Source organism: Schistocerca cancellata, chromosome 10, assembly GCF_023864275.1.
Source record: "Schistocerca cancellata isolate TAMUIC-IGC-003103 chromosome 10, iqSchCanc2.1, whole genome shotgun sequence".
Taxonomy (NCBI): Eukaryota; Metazoa; Arthropoda; class Insecta; order Orthoptera; family Acrididae; genus Schistocerca; species Schistocerca cancellata.
Window position 1 is genome coordinate 18,041,393 of NC_064635.1, and position 20,066 is coordinate 18,061,458.

General features: G+C 45.4%; 1 protein-coding gene across 1 annotated transcript; it reads left to right on the plus strand.

Annotated features, from left to right (window-relative positions):
• The first annotated feature begins 1,450 nt into the window (after positions 1 to 1,450).
• Positions 1,451 to 19,484, plus strand: LOC126106721 (innexin inx2-like). The gene is made up of 2 exons (XM_049913101.1): positions 1,451 to 1,876; positions 19,362 to 19,484. Exons 1-2 carry the CDS (start codon positions 1,451 to 1,453, stop codon positions 19,482 to 19,484), a joined length of 549 nt encoding a protein of 182 aa, XP_049769058.1.
• The last annotated feature ends 582 nt before the right edge of the window (positions 19,485 to 20,066 follow it).

Sequence of the window (20,066 nt, forward strand, 5' to 3'; positions counted from 1 at the left end):
ATATGGATTTACGTTTTGTTGAGATAAATTTGAAATAATCAAGCGCAAAATACGTAATTCTTATACATAAGGAGTTTTGCTCTTTCTGAAACTTCATTATTCCAAATCAGATGTTTTATTGTTTGGTAGAAATTGCCTCCCTTCTGTAACCTCCTATTAATTTCGTTCGTTATTCTTCCATCCCTAGATATTTCACTCGCTAAGTAAGTAAAACTTTCTACCACTTTGAGGGGTTCTCCATTCAAGGCAACATTTCCGTTGATTCCTTTCTCTCTTCCAAATACCATTACTTCACCCTTATCTTTATTTATTTTTAATAAGAATTATTACATCCCTATTGTCATCTATGGTGGAGAAACATGGAAAATGACAGAAAGGGACTGGAACAGACTGCAAGCAGGGGAAATGGAATTTCTCAGAGCAGTTAAGGCCAAAACAAGAATGGAGAGAGTAAGGAATTTAGAGATTAGAAAGGACCTCAAAGAGTATGAGAGAAGAAATTGAAAGAAAGAGATTAAGATGGTATGGGCATGTTAAGAGGATGGATGGGCAGAAACTCCCCAAAACTATGGAATAACTAAAGATGGATGGGAAAAGACCTAGAGGGCGTCGAAGAACACGGTGGAAAATGGGAGTGAGAATATCTGTAGAAAGGAGAGGTGTGACCTGGCAGCAAGTGGAGGAAGAAAAGTGGTGGGAGGAACGAGCCAAATGGAGAGGACTCATCAGCACCCTGACCCAGCAGTAGCTGGAACAGGATTCTGATATAGATAGATAGATAGAAGTGCAAAATAAAAATAATTGCAGCCACACTACGATCTGTCGTCTAAAGATCGCTAACAAACATGGACCTATGTGGTATAACATCTGTGAGGCATAGAAATGGATTTTGCACTTTGTCTCTGTGACTGTTTCTTCAGTTATCTCCGGAGTTTGGCGTATGGTAATATGGATTTACGTTTTGTTCAGATAAATTTGAAATAATCAAGCGCAAAATAAAAATAATTGCAGCCACACCTCGATCTGTCGCCTAGAGATCGCTAACGAACACGGAGCTGCGTGGTATAATATCTGTGACGCATAGAAATGAATTTTGCACTTTGTCGCTGTGAATGGGTGTTCAGTTATCTCCGGAGTTTGGTGTGTGGTAATATGAATTTAAGTTTTGTTCAGATAAATTTGAAATAATCGAGCGCAAAATAAAAATAATTGCAACCCCACTTCGATCTCTCGCCTAGAGATCGCTAACGAACACGGAGCTGCGTGGTATAATATCTGTGACGCGGGGCTGCCCCGCTGCCGCTCGTAGCCGCTAGGGGTGCTGTCAGCCGTGCTCCGGGCTCAGTCCGTCGCAGGCAGCCGTACCGTTCGGACGCTCGCGCAGCGCGCAGCCGGTCGCGACTCGGCGCTTCGCGCTCTTCGTTCCCGGTAGAAACAGAGAGCGGCCGCCATGCTGAGCTCGGTGTCGTCGCTGAAGGGCCTGCTGGAGGGGGGGCCGCGCGTCGACAACTGGGCGTGCTGGCTGCACCACGGGCTGACGTTCGCGGCGCTGCTGCTGTGCTCGGTGGTGGTGTCGGCGCGGCAGTACGTGGGCGACCCCATCGACTGCCTGTTCCGCGGCGCCGGAGAGCACCGCACGCTCGACGCCTACTGCTGGGTGCAGTCCACCTTCACGTCGGCGCGCGCCCTCGACCCGGACGAGGAGCGGGCTCACCCCGGGGTGGGGCCCGAGGCTCCGGGCGAGCCGATGCGCCACCACGCCTACTACCGCTGGGTCTGCTACGTGCTGCTCTTCCAGGCAGCCGCCAGCGTGGCGCCGCACTGCCTCTGGAGGGCCTACGAGGGCGGCGCCGCGGCCAGCGCGGCCACCAAGGAGGTCAGTTTCCACTGGAAGTGGTTCGAGGGTCAACGGAAGCGTCCGATTCCACCCGTCTGCTTCTACACGTACACGATTACTCGTGATGTGTTGGCAAACGTGCCAACACCTTGTAGATAGAGGAGGCCGAAATGCACGCTATAATCTAACGCAGACGGGCGTGAGGTCTGGAACAGGATACTTAATGAATGCTATAAAGAAAAGTACGTAGCTGCTGAAACACTTAACTATTAACCCATCATTTGTATACAGCATTCTTGATGATACAAGTGAGACTCTCTATAGAAATGGTTAATGAAGCCTTGCTAGGTCGTAGCCATGGACTTAGCTGAAGGCTATTCTAACTATCTCTCGGCAAATGAGAGAAAGGCTTCGTCAGTGTGGTCGCTAGCAAAGTCGTCGTACAACTGGGGACGAGTGCTAGTACGTCTCTCTAGACCTGCCGTGTGGTGGCGCTCGGTCTGCAATTACTGACAGTGGCGACACGCGGGTCCGACATGTACTAATGGACCGCGGCCGATTTAAAGCTACCACCTAGCAAGTGTGGTGTCTGGCGGTGACACCACAACTCGGACCCGCGTGTCGCCACTATCAGTGATTGCAGACCGAGCGCCGCCACAGGGCAGGTCTAGTCTAGAGAGACTCCCTAGCACTCGCCCCAGTCCGACTTTGCTAGCGATCGTTAACTGCCTACAAACGCTCTCATTTGCCGGGACGACAGTTTAGCATAGCCTTCAGCTACGTCATTTGCTACGACCTAGCAAGGCGCCATATTCAGTTACTATGTCTTCTGAACAGATAATATTGTGACTCATGTACCGTCAAGAGTGACATTCATCATTAATGGATTAAAGTTAAGTATGAATCTAATTACGTCCGCTTCCTGAATTCTCATTCCTTGTCATGTTCCAGACCTCATGTCAGTATAGTTCTTCCCTCTTCACGCCAGCCTGCGTGAGCTAAAACGCGCGCATTTCGGCCTCCAGTAGTAACTCGGTGTTGGCTCTTCTGCCAACACTAACAACCATCGTCTGGCGGTTGGGTTCCCACATGTTTCTTGTTTCCACCCCCGTCGCCTTGCAGCGCCGCCACCACTCCCGAACAGCGCGCGGGAGAAACGAACACCTAAACCTTTCTGTTCGAGCTCTGATTTCTCGTATTTTATTTTGATGATCATTCCTACCTATGTAGGTTGGGCTCAACAAAATATTTTCGCATTCGGAAGAGAAAGTTGGTGACTGAAATTTCGTAAATAGATCTCGCCGCGACGAAAAACGTCTTTACTTTAGTGACTTCTGTCCCAACTCGCGTATCATATCTGCCACATTCTCTCTCCTGTTACGTGATAATACAAAACGAGCTTCCCTTTTTTGCAACCTTTCGATGTCCTCTGTCAATCTCACCTGGTAAGGATCTGTAGTGGTTAATAAAAAAAGAAAAACAGAAGAAAAGAAAAGAAAAGGTTGAAAATGTGGGAAGAAATGGTGAATAAAAAGGGTTTTTTTTGAAATCGTTAATGACCATGAGAAAGGGAGAGAATGAAATGCAAATCGGACTTCGAATTACAGAAAGTTATCGGACTTCGTGATTCGGAAAAGCTATTGTTGGGGTGGTCCTTGTGGCGTTTCTGAGCAAAAGGCAAATCAATTTCCACTATAAAAATTATTTGAAAAAGAACAGAGAATAACAAAATGTAACTGACAGCGGGAAATGGCGTAGATAAGAGTTCATTCTTCGCCATGTTAACGTGTCTTCTTTCGTGCGGCGTCCAGGTCTTCAAAAATCTCGTACTTCATTTCTGCGTGAAAAGTCTGCTCCGAAATCTTGCAATCGTCCAGGAATCACTAATTTATACAAATCAAAATCATCTTGACACTGAATGCAATTTATTTTACGTTGCTACTTTCATCCTCCGAATTTCATAACAACTTCCACAAAATGTCTACACATTAATAAGTTTTTTCGTCTTAATCAGATCAATACTAGCTAATAAGTTTTTTACGTCTGCATTAAGCTGCTTAAGACAATAGACGGATAGAAAACAAAAAAGAGTTACCGCTGCGACGCTATAATTTATATCTGAGGGAACGAGTGTAGCGCGGCGAAATTCTAAGTCCCGCTACAGATCCTACACCGCGCAGCAATATTCTAAGAGAGGACAAACGAGTATAGTGTAAGCTGTCTCTTTAGTGGACTTGTTACATCTTCTAAGTGTCGTGCCAATGAAACGCAACCTTTGGCTCGCCTTCCCCACAGTATTATCTATGTGGTCTTTCCAACTGAAGTTGTTCGTAATTTTAACACCCAGGCACTTAGTTGAATTGACAGCCTTGAGAATTGGACTATTTATCGAGTAATCGAATTCCAACGCATTTCTTTTGGAACTCGTGTGGATCACCTCACTCTTTTCGTTATTTAGCGTCAACTGCCACCTCCCACACCATACAGCAATCTTTTCTAAATCGCTTTGCAACCGATGCTGGTCTTCGGATGACCTTACTAGACGGTAAATTACAGCATCATCTGCGAACAACCTAAGAGAACTGCTCAGATTGTCACCCAGGTCATTTATATAGATCAGGAACAGCAGAGGTCCCAGGACGCTTCCCTGGGGAACACCTGATATCACTTCAGTTTTACTCGATGTATTGCCCTCTATTACTACGAACTGCGACCTTCCTGACAGAAAATCACGAATCCAGTCGCACAACTGAGACGATACCCCATAGGCCCGCAACTTGATTAGAAGTCGCTTGTGAGGAACGGTGTCAAAAGCTTTCCAGAACTCTAGAAATTCGGAATCAACTTGAGATCCCCTGCCGATAGTGGCCATTACTTCGGGCGAATAAAGAGCTAGCTGCGTTGCACAAGAACGATGTTTTCTGAAACCATGCTGATTACGTATCAATAGATCGTTCCCTTCGAGGTGATTCGTAATGTTTGAATACAGTATATGCTCCAAAACCCTACTGCAAATCGACGTCAATGATATGGGTCTGTAGTTCGATAGATTACTCCTACTACCCTTCTTAAACACTGGTGTGACCTGCGCAATTTTCCAATCTGTAGGTACAGATCTATCAGTGAGCGAGCGGTTGTATATGATTGCTAAGTAGGGAGCTATTTGACCCTACATTTTTTTTTTTTTTTGTTTTAGGGGGCACAACTACAGTGGTCATTTGCGCCCAGACTAAGTTATGAATGCACTGCGAGGCACAAGGTTAAAAGAGCAACTAAAAAGGACAACACTATAAAAGGCACATTAACAGGCAAGGGATTAAAAGAAAACGGCATAATCAAATGTCCTTAGACAGGTGTGTCAAGTGGATAAAACGAAGAACGCGAGCAGCTGCTCCTGGGTCATCCGCTAAAATGACATCCAGAGTACGTGGCAGGGCAAGATCTACACGCAGTGTATTAAAATTCGGACAGGACGTTAAAATGTGGCGTATTGTTGTTGTTGTGGTCTTCAGTTCTGAGACTGGTTTGATGCAGCTCTCCATGCTACCCTATCCTATGCAAGCTTCTTCATCTCCCAGTACTTACTGCAACCTACATACTTATGAATCTGCTTAGTGTATTCATCTCTTGGTCTTCCTCTACAATTTTTACCCTCCACGCTGCCCTTCAATGCTAAATTTGTGATCCCTTGATGCCGCAGAACATGTCCTACCAACCGGTCCCTTCTTCTTGTCAAGTTGTGCCACAAACTCCTCCCCAATTCTATTCAGTACCTCCTCATTAGTTACATGATGTACCCATCTAATCATCAGCAATCTTCTGTAGCACCACATTTCGAAAGCCTCTATTCCCTTCTTGTCCAAACTAGTTATCGTCCATGTTTCACTTCCATACATAGCTACACTCCATACAAATACTTTCAGAAACGACTTCCTGACACTTAAATCTATACTCGATGTTAACAAATTTTTCTTCTTCAGAAACGCTTTCCTTGCCATTGCCAGTCTACATTTTATATCCTCTCTACTTCGACCATCATCAGTTATTTTGCTCCCCAAATAGCAAAACTCCTTTACTACTTTAAGTGTCTCATTTCCTAATCTAATTCCCTCAGCATCACCCGATTTCATTCGACTACATTCCATGATCCTCGTTTTGCTTTTCTTGATGTTCATCTTATACCCTCCTTTCAAGACACTGTCCATTCCGTTCAACTGCTCTTCCAAGTCCTTTGCTGTCTCTGACAGAATTACAATGTCATCAGCGAACCTCAAAGCTTTTATTTCTTCTCCATGGATTTTAATACCTACTCCGAACTTTTCTTTTGTTTCTTTTACTGCTTGCTCAATATACAGATTGAATACCATCGGGGATAGGCTACAACCCTGTCTCACTCCCATCCCAACTACTGCTTCCCTTTCATACCCCTCGACTCTTACAACTGCCATCTGGTTTCTCTACAAATTGTAAATAGCCTTTCGCTCCCTGTATTTTACCCCTACCATCTTCAGAATTTGAAAGAGAGTGTTCCAGTCAACATTGTCAAAAGCTTTCTCTTACAAATGCTAGAAACGTAGGTTTGCCTTTTCTTAATCTTTTTTCTAAGATAAGTCGTAGGGTCAGTATTGCCTCACGTGTTCCAACATTTCTAAGGAATCCAAACTGATCTCCCCCAAGGTCGGCTTCTACCAGTTTTTCCATTCGTCTGTAAAAAATTCGCGTTAGTATTTTGCAGCCGTGACTTGTTAAACTGATCGTTCGGTAATTTTCACATCTGTCAACACCTGCTTTCTTTGGGATTGGAATTATTATATTCTTCTTGAAGTCTGAGGGTATTTCTCCTGTCTCATACATCTTGCTCACCAGATGGTAGAGTTTTGTCAGGACTGGCTCTCCCAAGGCTGTTATTAGTTCTAATGGAATGTTGTCTATTCCCGGGGCCTTGCTTCGACTCAGGTCTTTCAGTGCTCTGTCAAACTCTTCATTTACATCCTCTTCCATTTCCATAATATTGTCCTCAAGTACATCGCCTTTGTATAGACCCTCTATATACTCCTTCCACCTTTCTGCTTTTCCTTGTTTGCTTAGAACTTGGTTTCCATCACAGCTCTTGATATTCATAGAAGTGGTTCTCTTTTCTCCAAAGGTCTCTCTAATTTTCCTATAGGCAGTATCTATCTTACCCCTAGTGAGATAAGCCTCTACATCATTACATTTGTTCTCTAGCCTTCCCTACTTAGCAGTTTTGCACTTCCTGTCGATCTCATTTTTGAGACGTTTGTATTCCTTTTTGCCTGCTTCATTTACTGCATTTTTATATTTTCTCCTTTCATCAATGAAATTCAATATTTCTTCTGTTACCCAAGGATTTCTACCAGCCCTCGTCTTTTTACCTACTTGATCGTCTGCTGCCTTCACTACTTCATCCCTCAGAGCTACCCATTCTTCTTATGCTGTATTTCTTTCCCCCATTCCTGTCAATTGTCCCCTTATGCTCTCCCTGAGACTCTCTACAACCTCTGGTTTAGTCAGTTTATCAAGGTCCCATCTCCTTAAATTCCCACCTTTTTGCAGTTTCTTCAGTTTTAATCTACAGTTCATAACCAATAGATTGTGGTCAGAGTCCACATATGCCCCTGGAAATGGATTACAATTTAAAACCTGGTTCCTAAAACTCTGTCTTACCATTATATAATCTATCTGATACTTTTTAGTATTAGTAAATGTGGCGTACCGTCAGCAATTGCCCACATGGGTAGAAAGGCACCGGCGCAGCCGTCAGCAGATGGCGATGGCTGAACCGGCAGTGTCCAATTCGTAACCGGGCCGAAACGACGTCCTCCCGCCGAGAAGGGCGTGAAGAGGTCGTCCAAGCCGTGGGGAGAGGTATCAAGGCCCGAAGCTTGTTTTCAGGAAGTGTAACCCAATCTGCATGCCTCAGCGATAAAATGCGCTGACAAATGACCCAGCTAAAATCAGATGAAGGCACTCGACAAGAAGCCATCCGAGGCTGAAAGACCGCAGCCTTGGCCGCGGCATCTGCAGTTTCGTTCCCAGGGATACCGACATGGCCAGGACATGGCCAGGAACCGTCGTCCGCCAGCTGCTGAAGAGAGCGTTGGATCCGGTGCACGAAAGGGTGAACCGGATACGCATCACTGAGGCTCTGGATGGCGCTCAGGGAATCAGAGCAGACGACATAAGCAGAATGTCGGCGGCGGGGGCTTTGACCCGTGACGTAATGGTGTCGGGGTGTCTGACGTCCTCACGCCGCGGTGTTGTGTTCTGTAGATGCCATGTTGTTGTATTTGATGGTGCCATCTGGTGGCGGTGAGTTTAACGTGTGGTATTGGGTTCATCTGAGTTTTGGTTTTCATCTTGCTAATGTGGTTTTGAGCTTAGGTACTGTGTGCGGTAATGTGGGTTGTAGAAATTTTTTCAGTTACTAAGGATTTTTTTATTTGCGTGTTGGTGTTTCTGTTAGGTCTGATTAGTTTGGTGTTTCTTGTGGAGGAAGAAGTCTAATTTCTTCATTGCACTGTGGACATTACAGTGAAGTTCATAAGTGGGTGTTTTAGGAGATTTGTGTGTGTGTGTGTGTGTGTGTGTGTGTGTGTGTGTGTGTGCTCTCGCATGGTGGCCAAGCTAGATGGTACTGCCGAAGGCTTTTGTCGGTAATTTTTGTAATTTTTGTCTTGGTTTTATTCTATACTAATTGTGACGTTTTGCCTGTCATATATTTACGACAGGTCGGTTGTCTCCTTATTCATGCAGTGAATATGGGGTATTTGGGTGTTTGAGTTTTGGGCTTTTGGTTCCACTTTTTGGAATTGCAGGTGTTAAAAAAATGGCTCTGAGCACTATGGGACTTAACTTCCGAGGTCATCAGTCCTCTAGAACTACTTAAACCTAACTAAACTAAGGACGTCACACACATCCATGCCCGAGGCAGGATCCGAACCCGCGACCGTAGCTGTCGCGCGGTTCCAGACTGTAGCGCCTAGCACCGCTAGGCCGCTCCAGCCGGCAGTTGTAGGTGTTAGTTTTTTCATATCGATAGCTACGGTTGAGCTATACAGCTCAAGGGAAATGTCTGATTCCGCGTTTCGGAGATGTAGGTTTTGGTTTTTTGGTATCGTTAGCTGCAGTTGAGCTATATAGCTCAAAGGAAATGTCCGATTCCACTTTTCGGAGAAGTAGTTGTTGTGGCATCGTTAGCTGCTGTTGAGCATGTTAGCTGCTGTTGAGTATGTGCGATTACCCTTTTTGGGATTGTAGATGTTGGTTTTCTGTTATGGATACTTGCGATTGCACTGTATAGGTCAAGGGAAATGTCCGATTCCTACGGTGTGGTTAGTTTAGGTCTCCCTCAATGGAGAGAAGTCTTCCGAAGTAACAGTGATTTCAGGTGTGCCGCAGGGGAGTGTTGTGAGACGATTGCTATTCACAATATACATAAATGACCTTGTGGATGACATCGGAAGTTCACTGAGGCTTTTTGCGGATGATGCTGTGGTATATCGAGAGGTTGTAACATTGGAAAATTGTACTGAAATGCAGGAGGATCTGCAGCGAATTGACACGTGGTGCAGGGAATCGCAATTGAATCTCAATGTAGACAAGTGTAATGTGCTGCGAATACATAGAAAGAAAGATCCCTTATCATTTAGCTACAATATAGCACGTCAGCAACTGGAAGCAGTTAATTCCATAAATTATCTGGGTGTACGCGTTAGGAGGGATTTAAAATGGAATGATCATATAAAGTTGATCGTCGGTAAAGCAGATGCCAGACTGAGATTCATTGGAAGAATCCTAAGGAAATGCAATCCGAAAACAAAGGAAGTAGGTTACAGTACGCTTGTTCGCCCACTGCTTGAATACTGCTCAGCAGTGTGGGATCCGTACCAGATAGGGTTGATAGAAGAGATAGAAAAGATCCAACGGAGAGCAGCGCGCTTCGTTACAGGATCATTTTGTAATCGCAAAAGCGTTACGGAGATGATAGATAAACTCCAGTGGAAGACTCTGCAGGAGAGACACTCAGTAGCTCGGTACGGGATTTTGTTGAAGTTTCGAGAACATACCTTCACCAACGAGTCATGCAGTATATTGCTCCTTCCTACGTATATCTCACGAAGAGACCATGAGGATAAAATCAGAGAGATTAGAGCCCACACAGAGGCATACTGACAATCCTTCTTTCCACGAATAATACGAGACTGGAGTAGAAGGGAGAACCGATAGAGGTACTCAAGGTATTTTCCACCACACACCGCCAGGTTGCTTGCGGAGTATGGATGTAGATGTAGATGTCGCGGAATGCTGTAATTTGATTTTTTTCTGTTAGTTGTCTTAAGACTGTACGGCGTTTTTTTAAATTTGTATATTTAGCTTTTCTCCGCCCTAAACCCGATAATTCCATTTTATTTTTGAAGTAAGACCTTATCTTTTCATTTTTATTTTTGTTCGCGTTTGTTGGCGTGTGTATGTACTGACGTCATTGTCACCTCCTCCTCCAACCTCTCTCTCTCTCTCTCTCTCTCTCTCTCTCTCATACTCCTACTCCCCTCGCTCTCTGTCCATCTTCTCCTTCCCCCACTGTACACTCATTTCCTCCACCCTCGCTATCTACCTCTTCTTCCCCTCTCTGTATGATTTTAAGCCTTGTTTGTCGGAGCGGAAATGGAAACCTTGATTGAAACTATGTATGCGAATACTAATTCCCATTATGCCCCGCGACCAACTGTGCAGTTTGAACGCCCTAGCGCAAAACGTTCAGAAGTTATGACGATTTTATTTCATGTTATTGTTGTTGTTGTCTTGAGTCCTGAGGCTGGTTTGATGCAGCTCTCCATGCTACTCTATCCTGTGCAAGCTTCTTCATCTCCCAGTACCTACTGCAGCCTACATCCTTCTGGATCTGCTTAGTGTATTTATCTCTTGGTCTCCCTCTACGATTTTTACCCTCCACGGTGCCCTCCAATACTAAATTGGTGATCCCTTGATGCCTCAGAACATGTCCTACCAACCGATCCCTTCTTCTAGTCAGGTTGTGCCACAAGCTCCTCTTCTCCCCAATTCTATTCAATAAATCCTCATTAGTTATGTTATCTACCCTTCTAATCTTCAGCATTCTTCTGTAGCACCACATTTCGAAAGCTTCTATTCTCTTCTTGTCCAAACTATTTATCGTCCACGTTTCACTTCCATACATGGCTATACTCCATACAAATACTTTCAGAAACGACTTCCTGACATTTAAATCTATACTCGATGTTAACAAATTTCTCTTCTTCAGAAACGCTTTCCTTGCCATTGCCCGTCTACATTTTATATCCTCTCTACTTCGACCATCATCAGTTATTTTGCTCCCCAAATAGCAAAACTCCTTTACTACTTTAAGTGTCTCATTTCCTAATCTAATTCCCTCAGCATCGCCCGACTTCATTCGACTACATTCCATGATCCTCGTTTTGCTTTTCTTGATGTTCATCTTATACCCTCCTTTCAAGACGCTGTCCATTCCGTTCAACTGCTCTTCCAAGTCCTTTGCTGTCTCTGACAGAATTACAATGTCATCAGCGAACCTCAAAGCTTTTATTTCTTCTCCATGGATTTTAATACCTACTCCGAACTTTTCTTTTGTTTCTTTTACTGCTTGCTCAATATACAGATTGAATACCATCGGGGATAGGCTACAACCCTGTCTCACTCCCATCCCAACTACTGCTTCCCTTTCATACCCCTCGACTCTTATAACTGCCATCTGCTTTCCGTACAAATTGTAAATATCCTTTCGCTCCCTATATTTTACATTGGCCACCTTCAGAATTTGAAAGCGAGTATTCCAATCAAAAGCTTTCTCTAAGACTACAAATGCTAGAAACGTAGGTTTGCCTTTCCTTAATCTTTCTTCTAAGGTAAGTCGTAAGGTCAATATTGCCTCACGTGTTCCAGTCTGTAAAGAATTCGTGTTAGTATTTTGCAGCTGTGACTTATTAAACTGATGGTTCGGTAATTTTCACATCTGTCAACACCTGCTTTCTTTGGGATTGGAATTATTATATTCTTCTTGAGGTCTGAGGGTATTTCTCCTGTCTCATACATCTTGCTCACCAGATGGTAGAGTTTTGTCAGGACTGGCTCTCCCAAGGCTGTCAGTAGCTCTAATGGAATGTTGTCTATTCCCGGGGCCTTGTTTCGACTCAGGTCTGTCAGTGCTCTGTCAAACTCTTCACGCAATATCGTATCTCCCATTTCATCTTCATCTACATCCTCTCCCATTTCCATAATATTGTCCTCAAGTACATCGCCCTTGTATAGACCTTCTATATACTCCTTCCACCTTTCTGCTTTTCCTTGTTTGCTTAGAACTTGGTTTCCATCACAGCTCTTGATATTCATAGAAGTGGTTTTCTTTTCTCCAAAGGTCTCTTTAATTTTCCTATAGGCAGTATCTATCTTACCCCTAGTGAGATAAGCCTCTACATCATTACATTTGTTCTCTAGCCATCCCTGCTTAGCAGTTTTGCACTTCCTGTCGATATCATTTTTGAGACGTTTGTATTCCTTTTTGCCTGCTTCATTTACTGCATTTTTATATTTTCTCCTTTCATCAATTAAATTCAATATTTCTTCTGTTACCCAAGGGTTTATACTAGCCCTCGTCTTTTTACGTATTTGATCCTCTGCTGCCTTCACTATTTCATCCCTCAAAGCTACCCATTCTTCTTCTACTGTATTTCTTTCCCCCATTCCTGTCAATTGTTCCCTTATGCTCTCCCTGAAACTTTGTACAACCTCTGGTTTAGTCAGTTTATCCAGATTCCATCTTCTTAAATTCCCACTTTTTTGCAGTTTCTTCAGTTTTAGTCTACACTTCATAACCAATAGATTGTGGTCAGAGTCCACATATGCCCCTGGAAATGTCTTACGATTTAAAACCTGGTTCCTAAATCTCTGTCTTACCATTATATAATCTATCTGATACTTTTTAGTATCTCCAGGATTCTTCCATGTATACTTCTTTCATGATTCGTAATCCAAATGTTAGCTATGATTAAGTTATGCTCTGCGCAAAATTCTACCAGGCGGCTTCCTCTTTCATTTCTTAGCCCCAATTCATATTCACCTACTACGTTTCCTTCTCTCTCTTTTCCTACTACTGAATTCCAGTCACCCGTGACTATTAAATTTTCGTCTCCCTTCACTACCTGAATAATTTCTTTTATCTCATCAAACATTTCATCAATTTTTTCGTCATCAGCAGAGGTAGTTTGCATATAAACTTGTACTACTGTAGTAGGCGTGGTCTTCGTGTCTATCTTGGCCACAATAATGCGTTCACTATGCTGTTTGTAGTAGCTTACCCGTACTCCTATTTTTTTTATTCATTGTTGAACCTATTCCTGCATCACCCGTATCTGATTTTGTATTTATAACCCTGTATTCACCTGACCAAAAGCCTTGTTTCTCCTGCCACCGAACTTCACTAATTTCCACTATATCTAACTTTAACCTATCCTTTTCCCTTTTTTAAATTTTCTAACCTACCTGCCCGGTTAAGGGATCTGACATTCCACGCTCCGATCCGTAGAACGCCAGTTCAGTAATAGTCACCCTGTGTTTAGGGTGGAGCGGTCAATTTTATGGGATACGACAGGAGCGATGATTCGAAGCAAAAAAGGCTAGTTGACGAGCACTTGTTTTTCTACGCTAGTGTGAAACGCACCTCTTTTACTATAAAACTTTTTCTTGCTTTGGTCGATACATCCTGCTCCCAAAATATGGAAGGGAAAGAGGTTGCAGTAGAAGAGATTTATTTCACAGTATCGAAGACGAAGAAATCATCGTAGCTCTTAAGGTATGCGTTTTAGAGACCATCTTTGCTGGACTTCTTTGCTTCCAATGACCGCTCCTGTCATATGCCTTAACATTGACCATTCATCCTGGGACAGCATGTATATTTCGAACACCGCTGTGAAGCGCACGACAGAGGGTGCTTAGCAAGGTATTGCCCGTAAAGGTTTCTTCCCGTCCCTGTGGTGTATGCAGCGCGGGCGCCGTGCGTGCTGTAATCTAGGACTGGACGCACAAGCGATTTGCAGCAAGTTTCCTTGGAAGACTGAAATTTCTCATTGTTATATTCCAATGGAACAATGGCTGCCAGTTGCCATACATGGTGTAGGGTGCCGAGGGAGACACACCACTCCACTGACAGGATGGTGCTGTGGGACCCGTAGAGCGTCTTCCAGCGCTAATGAAACGTGATCGGCAGGTTAGTATTAAAATCATTCAGATTGACAGTTCTGTGTGTAATAGGCAGCGCCGGGCGCTGTGGCCGAGCGGTTCTAGGCGCTTCAGTCCGGAACCGCGCTGCTGCTACGGTCGCACGTTCGAATCCTGCCTCGGGCATGGATGTGTGTGAGGTTAGTTAGGTTTAAGTAGTTCTAAGTTCTAGGGGACTGATGACCTCGGAAGTTAAGGCCCATAGTGCTGAGAGCCATTTGAATGCCATGAAAACAGCCCCCAGACCATAACGCTCCCTCCCTTGGCCTGGACCCTTCCGATGATTGTTGGACGGTGTTTGCTTACAGACGTTTCACACCGACCCACCAACGGCCGTTTGCCTGATTCATCTGGAAAGGCCACCTCTCGCCACTCGCTGGACGTCTGGTTGCGATATTAGAATGGAAATTACAGCCTTCGTTGCCTGAATCAGGGATCTGTCGTGGAAGCCCGTAAGCAGCAACATTGGCGGAACGGTTGTTGAGGAGACACCGCGGGTAGCCCCTCGGTTCATCTGGACCGTCAGTGGCTCAACAGCTGCTCGTCTGCTCGCCCACACACATCTCCACAGACGTCATTCACCTCTGTCATCCATGCGTCGTGGCGCACCATATTTGCTTCGGCGCCGGTTTTGAATGGCACCATTTTGCCAAGCACGGTATACTTCAACCATGGCGGCACACGAACAGCTTAGCCATTTCTAAAATGTTGGCACCCTTGGCCAGAAAGCCAACGATAACGTCGTTTGGGACGTCATATAAGTCGCTTCGTTTCCACATTACGACAACGTCTGCACTGTTTTCCTCGTCCCCCAGGGAAGCTTTATATACCCTCCACTGCTAATGTTGTCACCTGGCACCTTTGAGTGGTGATTCCACATTGACGTAGAACGTAGGCAGAGTTCACATTGCTGTTAGGGTTCAAATGGTTCGAATGGCTTTGAGCACTATGGGACAACTTCTGAGGTCATCAGTCTCCTAGAACTTAGAACTACTTAAACCTACCTAACCTAAGGACATCACACACACCCATGCCCGAGGCAGGATTCGAACCTGCGACTGTGCGGTCGCGCGGTTCCAGACTGTAGCGCCTAGAACCGCTTGGCCACTCGGCCGGCTGCTGTTAGGGCACTGCGTACTACTGCACTGTATTTTTTTGAAACAAACGCTTTTTTTCATTACACAGGCCAACGATGGAAAAACTTTTTTCCTCAAAATACCTTATTCTTATGTTTTTTTACGGTGGGAAATCCAAATATGATACTTAAAAAACTATCACCGACCATTTCTTCACATTTTACTGTTACATTTATTAAATTAAGCGATTTTTAAGGAATTTAACAGCTTTTATATAGTTAAAATAATTGAAAAAGGAGGGGCAATGAATGTAGATGACGTTGGTAGCACTGCTGAAAAACATTTGCTGGCAAAAAAAGGTCGATTCTATTTTTGTGTTAACAGATGGTGTTTTGTTTGCTGTTAACCTAACCTCACTTCCCCGTTTCCTGTACATGTGCTCAGTACAATGTCTAATCGTGGTTGTAAAAACTCTGCTGACAGTTTTTGTTTGTGGTGAATTTGTGATTAAAAAACACAAAAAAAACATTACAGACTTTGTGAAAAAGGTTTTCCTGTCATACTTTGGATCTAAACTTGGTGGTCAAGATAAATCTTGGGCCCTGCATAAGGTATGTTTTGTGTGTGTTGAAGATCTGAGAAAATGGTCCAAAAAGGAGAAAAAAGCCTTTACATTTGCTGTTCCTATGTTATGCAGGGAGTCAGAATATACCGGGTGATCAAAAAATCAGTATAAATTTGAAAACTGAATAAATCACGGAATAACGTAGAGAGAGAGGTAAAAATTGACACACATGCTTGGAATGACATGGGGTTTTATTAGAACCACCCCATATTGCTAGACGCGTGAAAGATCTCTTGCGCGCGTCATTTGGTGGTGATCGTGTGTTCAGCCGCCACTTTCGTCATGCTTGGCCTCCCAGGTCCCCAGACCTCAGTCCGTGCGATTATTGGCTTTGGGGTTACCTGAAGTCGCAAGAGTATCGTGATAGACCGACATCTCTAGTGATGCTGAAAGACCACATCCGATGCCAATGCCTCACCATAACTCCAGACATGCTTTACAGTGCTGTTCACAACATTATTCCTCGACTACAGCTATTGTTGAGGAACGATGGTGGTCATATTGAGCATTTCCTGTGAAGAACATCGTCTTTGCTTTGTCTTACTTTGTTGTGTTAATTATTGCTATTCTGATCAGATGAAGCGCCATCAGTCGGAAATTTTTTTGAACTTTTGTGTTTTTTAGGTTCTAATAAAACCCCATGTCATTCCAAGCATGTGTGTCAATTTGTACCTCTCTATCTACATTATTCCGTGATTTATTCAGTTTTCAAATTTATACTGACTTTTTGATCACCGGTATTTCTACTAGAGCTACAATGTTAAAGAAGTTTAAGACTTTAGGATGTTTAATGAGCCTGAAAGTTCGCTTTTTGAACAGTCGCCTTGATTACTTCGCGGACAATATCGGAGATGTTAATGAGGAGCAAGGAGAGCGTTTTCACCACGACATTAAGGTGTTGGAAAAACGCTACCAAGGCCGTTGGAACACCAACATGATGAGAGACTTCAGCGAGAAGTTCAGCAACTGACTCATCGTAGAAAAAGCTACACAAGAAGATTGTTAACGCTTTCGTGGCCACTTGTTGACAAACTCCTTATTTGCTTCTGTCTCGGGTTCTTCGGTCGACGTTTCGCCAGCGCGAGTGGCTGGCATTGTCAAAGCTTCACCCTCCACTGCCGATGGTGAACTGGAGGCGAGCTCGCGGCCGCAGACTATATGTACCTGGCGCGCCAACGTCCGAGGGCTTCTCCGCGGTCATTTCCGGTGCGGTTCTCCTCTTGCTACCTGCGACGGTCGTTCTCTGCAGTACGGGAAGCCAGGATCCGTTTACCTTAAGGCTTTCCTCTTTCTTGTTGAAACTGTTCGCGTGTTTTTGTATTTCTACAGCTTCTCTGAACAAGCGGGTGTGATAGTGCTTCTCTACAGCCAGAACTTCCGTGTCGGCGAATTTTATTACATGGTCGGTCTCACTCATTGCGTGCTCTGCCACGGCCGATTTCTCCACCTGCCGTAACCTGCAATGTCGCTTATGTTCTTTGATCCTGATGTTGATTGATCGTCCAGTAATTCCGACATACACTTTTCCGCATGTGCATGGTATACGGCGGGGCTTCCCAACCTTTTCAGCTGGCGGACCCCTTCTTCAGTCGAAAATCCATGGCCGACCCCTAGTCAGTCAAGAGCACAGTAACTTTAAATTTCAGAGCGAAACCCATGGGAATTGAAAGCTTCTTAATGCAAGTGCCGTGTTCCCAATGATCCTCCCTCCGAAGTATCAGTAGTCTTTGGTTTAGAGATGAATGAAAACAACTTGAAATTAACGATCCAATTTGAATTCCCACTGTATCCAGACACTTACTAGTGGATTTATTCCCTTTGTTCAACACACTATAGCCCGATTAAAATTACTTGGTAATTGAAATTTCACACGATGGAGCTGTCTTCCTCCAAGAGCAATCAACGGCTCGTCCAAACTGTTCGCTGTTGACAAGCTGCCGCTTATGGTCTGTTCACTTCCACTATTTGGCTACTGTTGTGTAAAGAGCATGCATATTTCGTAACAGTCGTGTGTGTGTGTGTGTGTGTGGTTTTTCGTGAAATCCGAACAAAAATGTTCAAATGTATGTAAAGTCTTCCTTTGGTCGTTCTCCCTCCTCAGTCATTTCAACTGGAAACTTCCCTTGTTGTGAAGGCGATGGAGAAACTGCACCCTTCTTCAATGATCCTGACTTCAGCCACCGATCCGTGTTAGAAGTAATAAACTGGTCAAAAATCGACTTATGAAATAGGTAGTGCACTGACAAAGCAAGTTTAACATTTAATGATGCCTGGGGCCGCATAAGTGCCAGCTAGCGCGGTGATTGGTCGACAAAGCTCGCTCGGCGCATGCGTAAAAGGTTTCAGCGCATCTAGCGCCTTGATCCGGCGCATAAAACGACCCCCGTATTGTTGCGGAACAGTCGATCTGAGAAGCCGCATTCTCCGACACTAAACTGTGTATGGGTTTTCACTTAGGAACCGCAAAGGCTGCTTGGGGATACGACCTGAAGTAAAAGTACACATATTTTTCACACGAAAAAAAAATAGTGATGAATTTGATTTTCACCCCTAAGGGGTCCGCGGACCACACGTTGGGTAGCCCTGGTATACGGTATATTCTCGACATTGCAAGTGGGTCCCTTTTATACTTTGCCGATCTAAGACACTCTTTGATCTTCCTTGTGGGTTTGAAAATTGTCTTTGCGCCGTGTTTGTGCAATATCGGAATGACCACGTAATAAAATTCGCCGACACGGAAGTTCTTGCTGTAGAGAAGCACTATCACACCCGCTTGTTCAGATAAGCTGTAGAAATACAAAAACACGCGAACAGTTTGAACAAGAAAGGCGAAAGCCTTAAGGTAAACGGATCCTGGCTTCCCGTACTGCAGCGAACGACCGTCGCAGGTAGCAAGAGGAGAAACGCACCGGAAATGACCGCGGAGAAGCCCTCGGACGTTGGCGCGCCAGGTACATATAGTCTGCGGCCGCGAGCTCGGCTCCCACACCGAGTCGGGACGCCGTCGAGGGGAGAGCTGCTACCAGAGCTCAGCCGCCACTCCGCGCCGAGACCAGCGGAGCACCGCGCAGCGCCCACAGTCAACGGGCAGCGGTCGTAGCGTGCGGACCTCGTCCAGCGCGCTCTCCCCACCACACAGCAGCGCGGCGCCGAACAGCGCAGCGCTCTCAATCGGCTGGCAGCAGCCGTAGTGTGTGAAGCTACTGCGCTGCGCGACCCCCACCATCTGGAGGAGCGTCGCACGTGGCGCAGCGCCTTCATTCACAGCTTAACGACCGTGGCGCTAAAGTGCGACACGTGTCTACACCGACGACAGACGGTGGCAGACCGGCACCTAAAACCTCTACAACCTACTAGAACATCGATGACGCGCGGGGTGTAGCAAAATCGTCGTATCTTAAAAAGCAATGTTGTGGTCACACCCAGGTTGCAGCCTCACGACTGGTCTCGCTCTGTCGTAACTCAACGACGAGCAGCCACCGCCGAGTCACTCACTCGACACCTAAATCACTGAGTTCTGTCTCAGCCGCAGCACTGTGTCGCAACTCCCCTTACAACAACTAGGGCAATTACCGTGCCAGGGCCCGGTGGCTTGCCCCCTCGAACTAAACAGATCCGAGGCGGCCAGCACCCGTCTCCCGCGCACGCGGAATAAGTGTAGGAGACCCTCTCTCCCGTGGAGATCCTCGATCCCTCACGGATCACAGGAGGTGGTAACGAAGCGGGAGAAGGTCCAACCCACTCTAGTGCGACCACTCCCCCAGTCTGTCCTTCCCGCTCCCACCCCTGAGATGGCGAAATACCAATCTCGTCAGCTCAAGGACAAAGGCGATCCCCCAGACACTAACATGGACCCTTCAACCAGCGCAACACCAGCAACCCCAACCAACCCTACTCCTTCCACATCCTCAAAATCCCAAAGACTATCCCTCACCCTACAGCTTGACCCTGCACTTCAGTTTGACTCCACCCAAGAAAGCCAACCACCAGAAGAAGAAGGTTGGCAAACAGTTCAACGCAGGAAAAAGTTCACCAGAAGGCATACCTCACTGGAAGACATATCCCTCACTCCCTCCTCCCCCCCCATCAACGACTCCATGCAGGGAGATCCCAGACTCCGACGTAACAGCCTCCCCATTCCCCCCATCCCCTCTCCTATAGCTCTCCGGCCCTACCACCTCCTCAACACATCATCCCCCACCCACTCCCCAATCCAAGAACCCGTAAAACCCTCTGC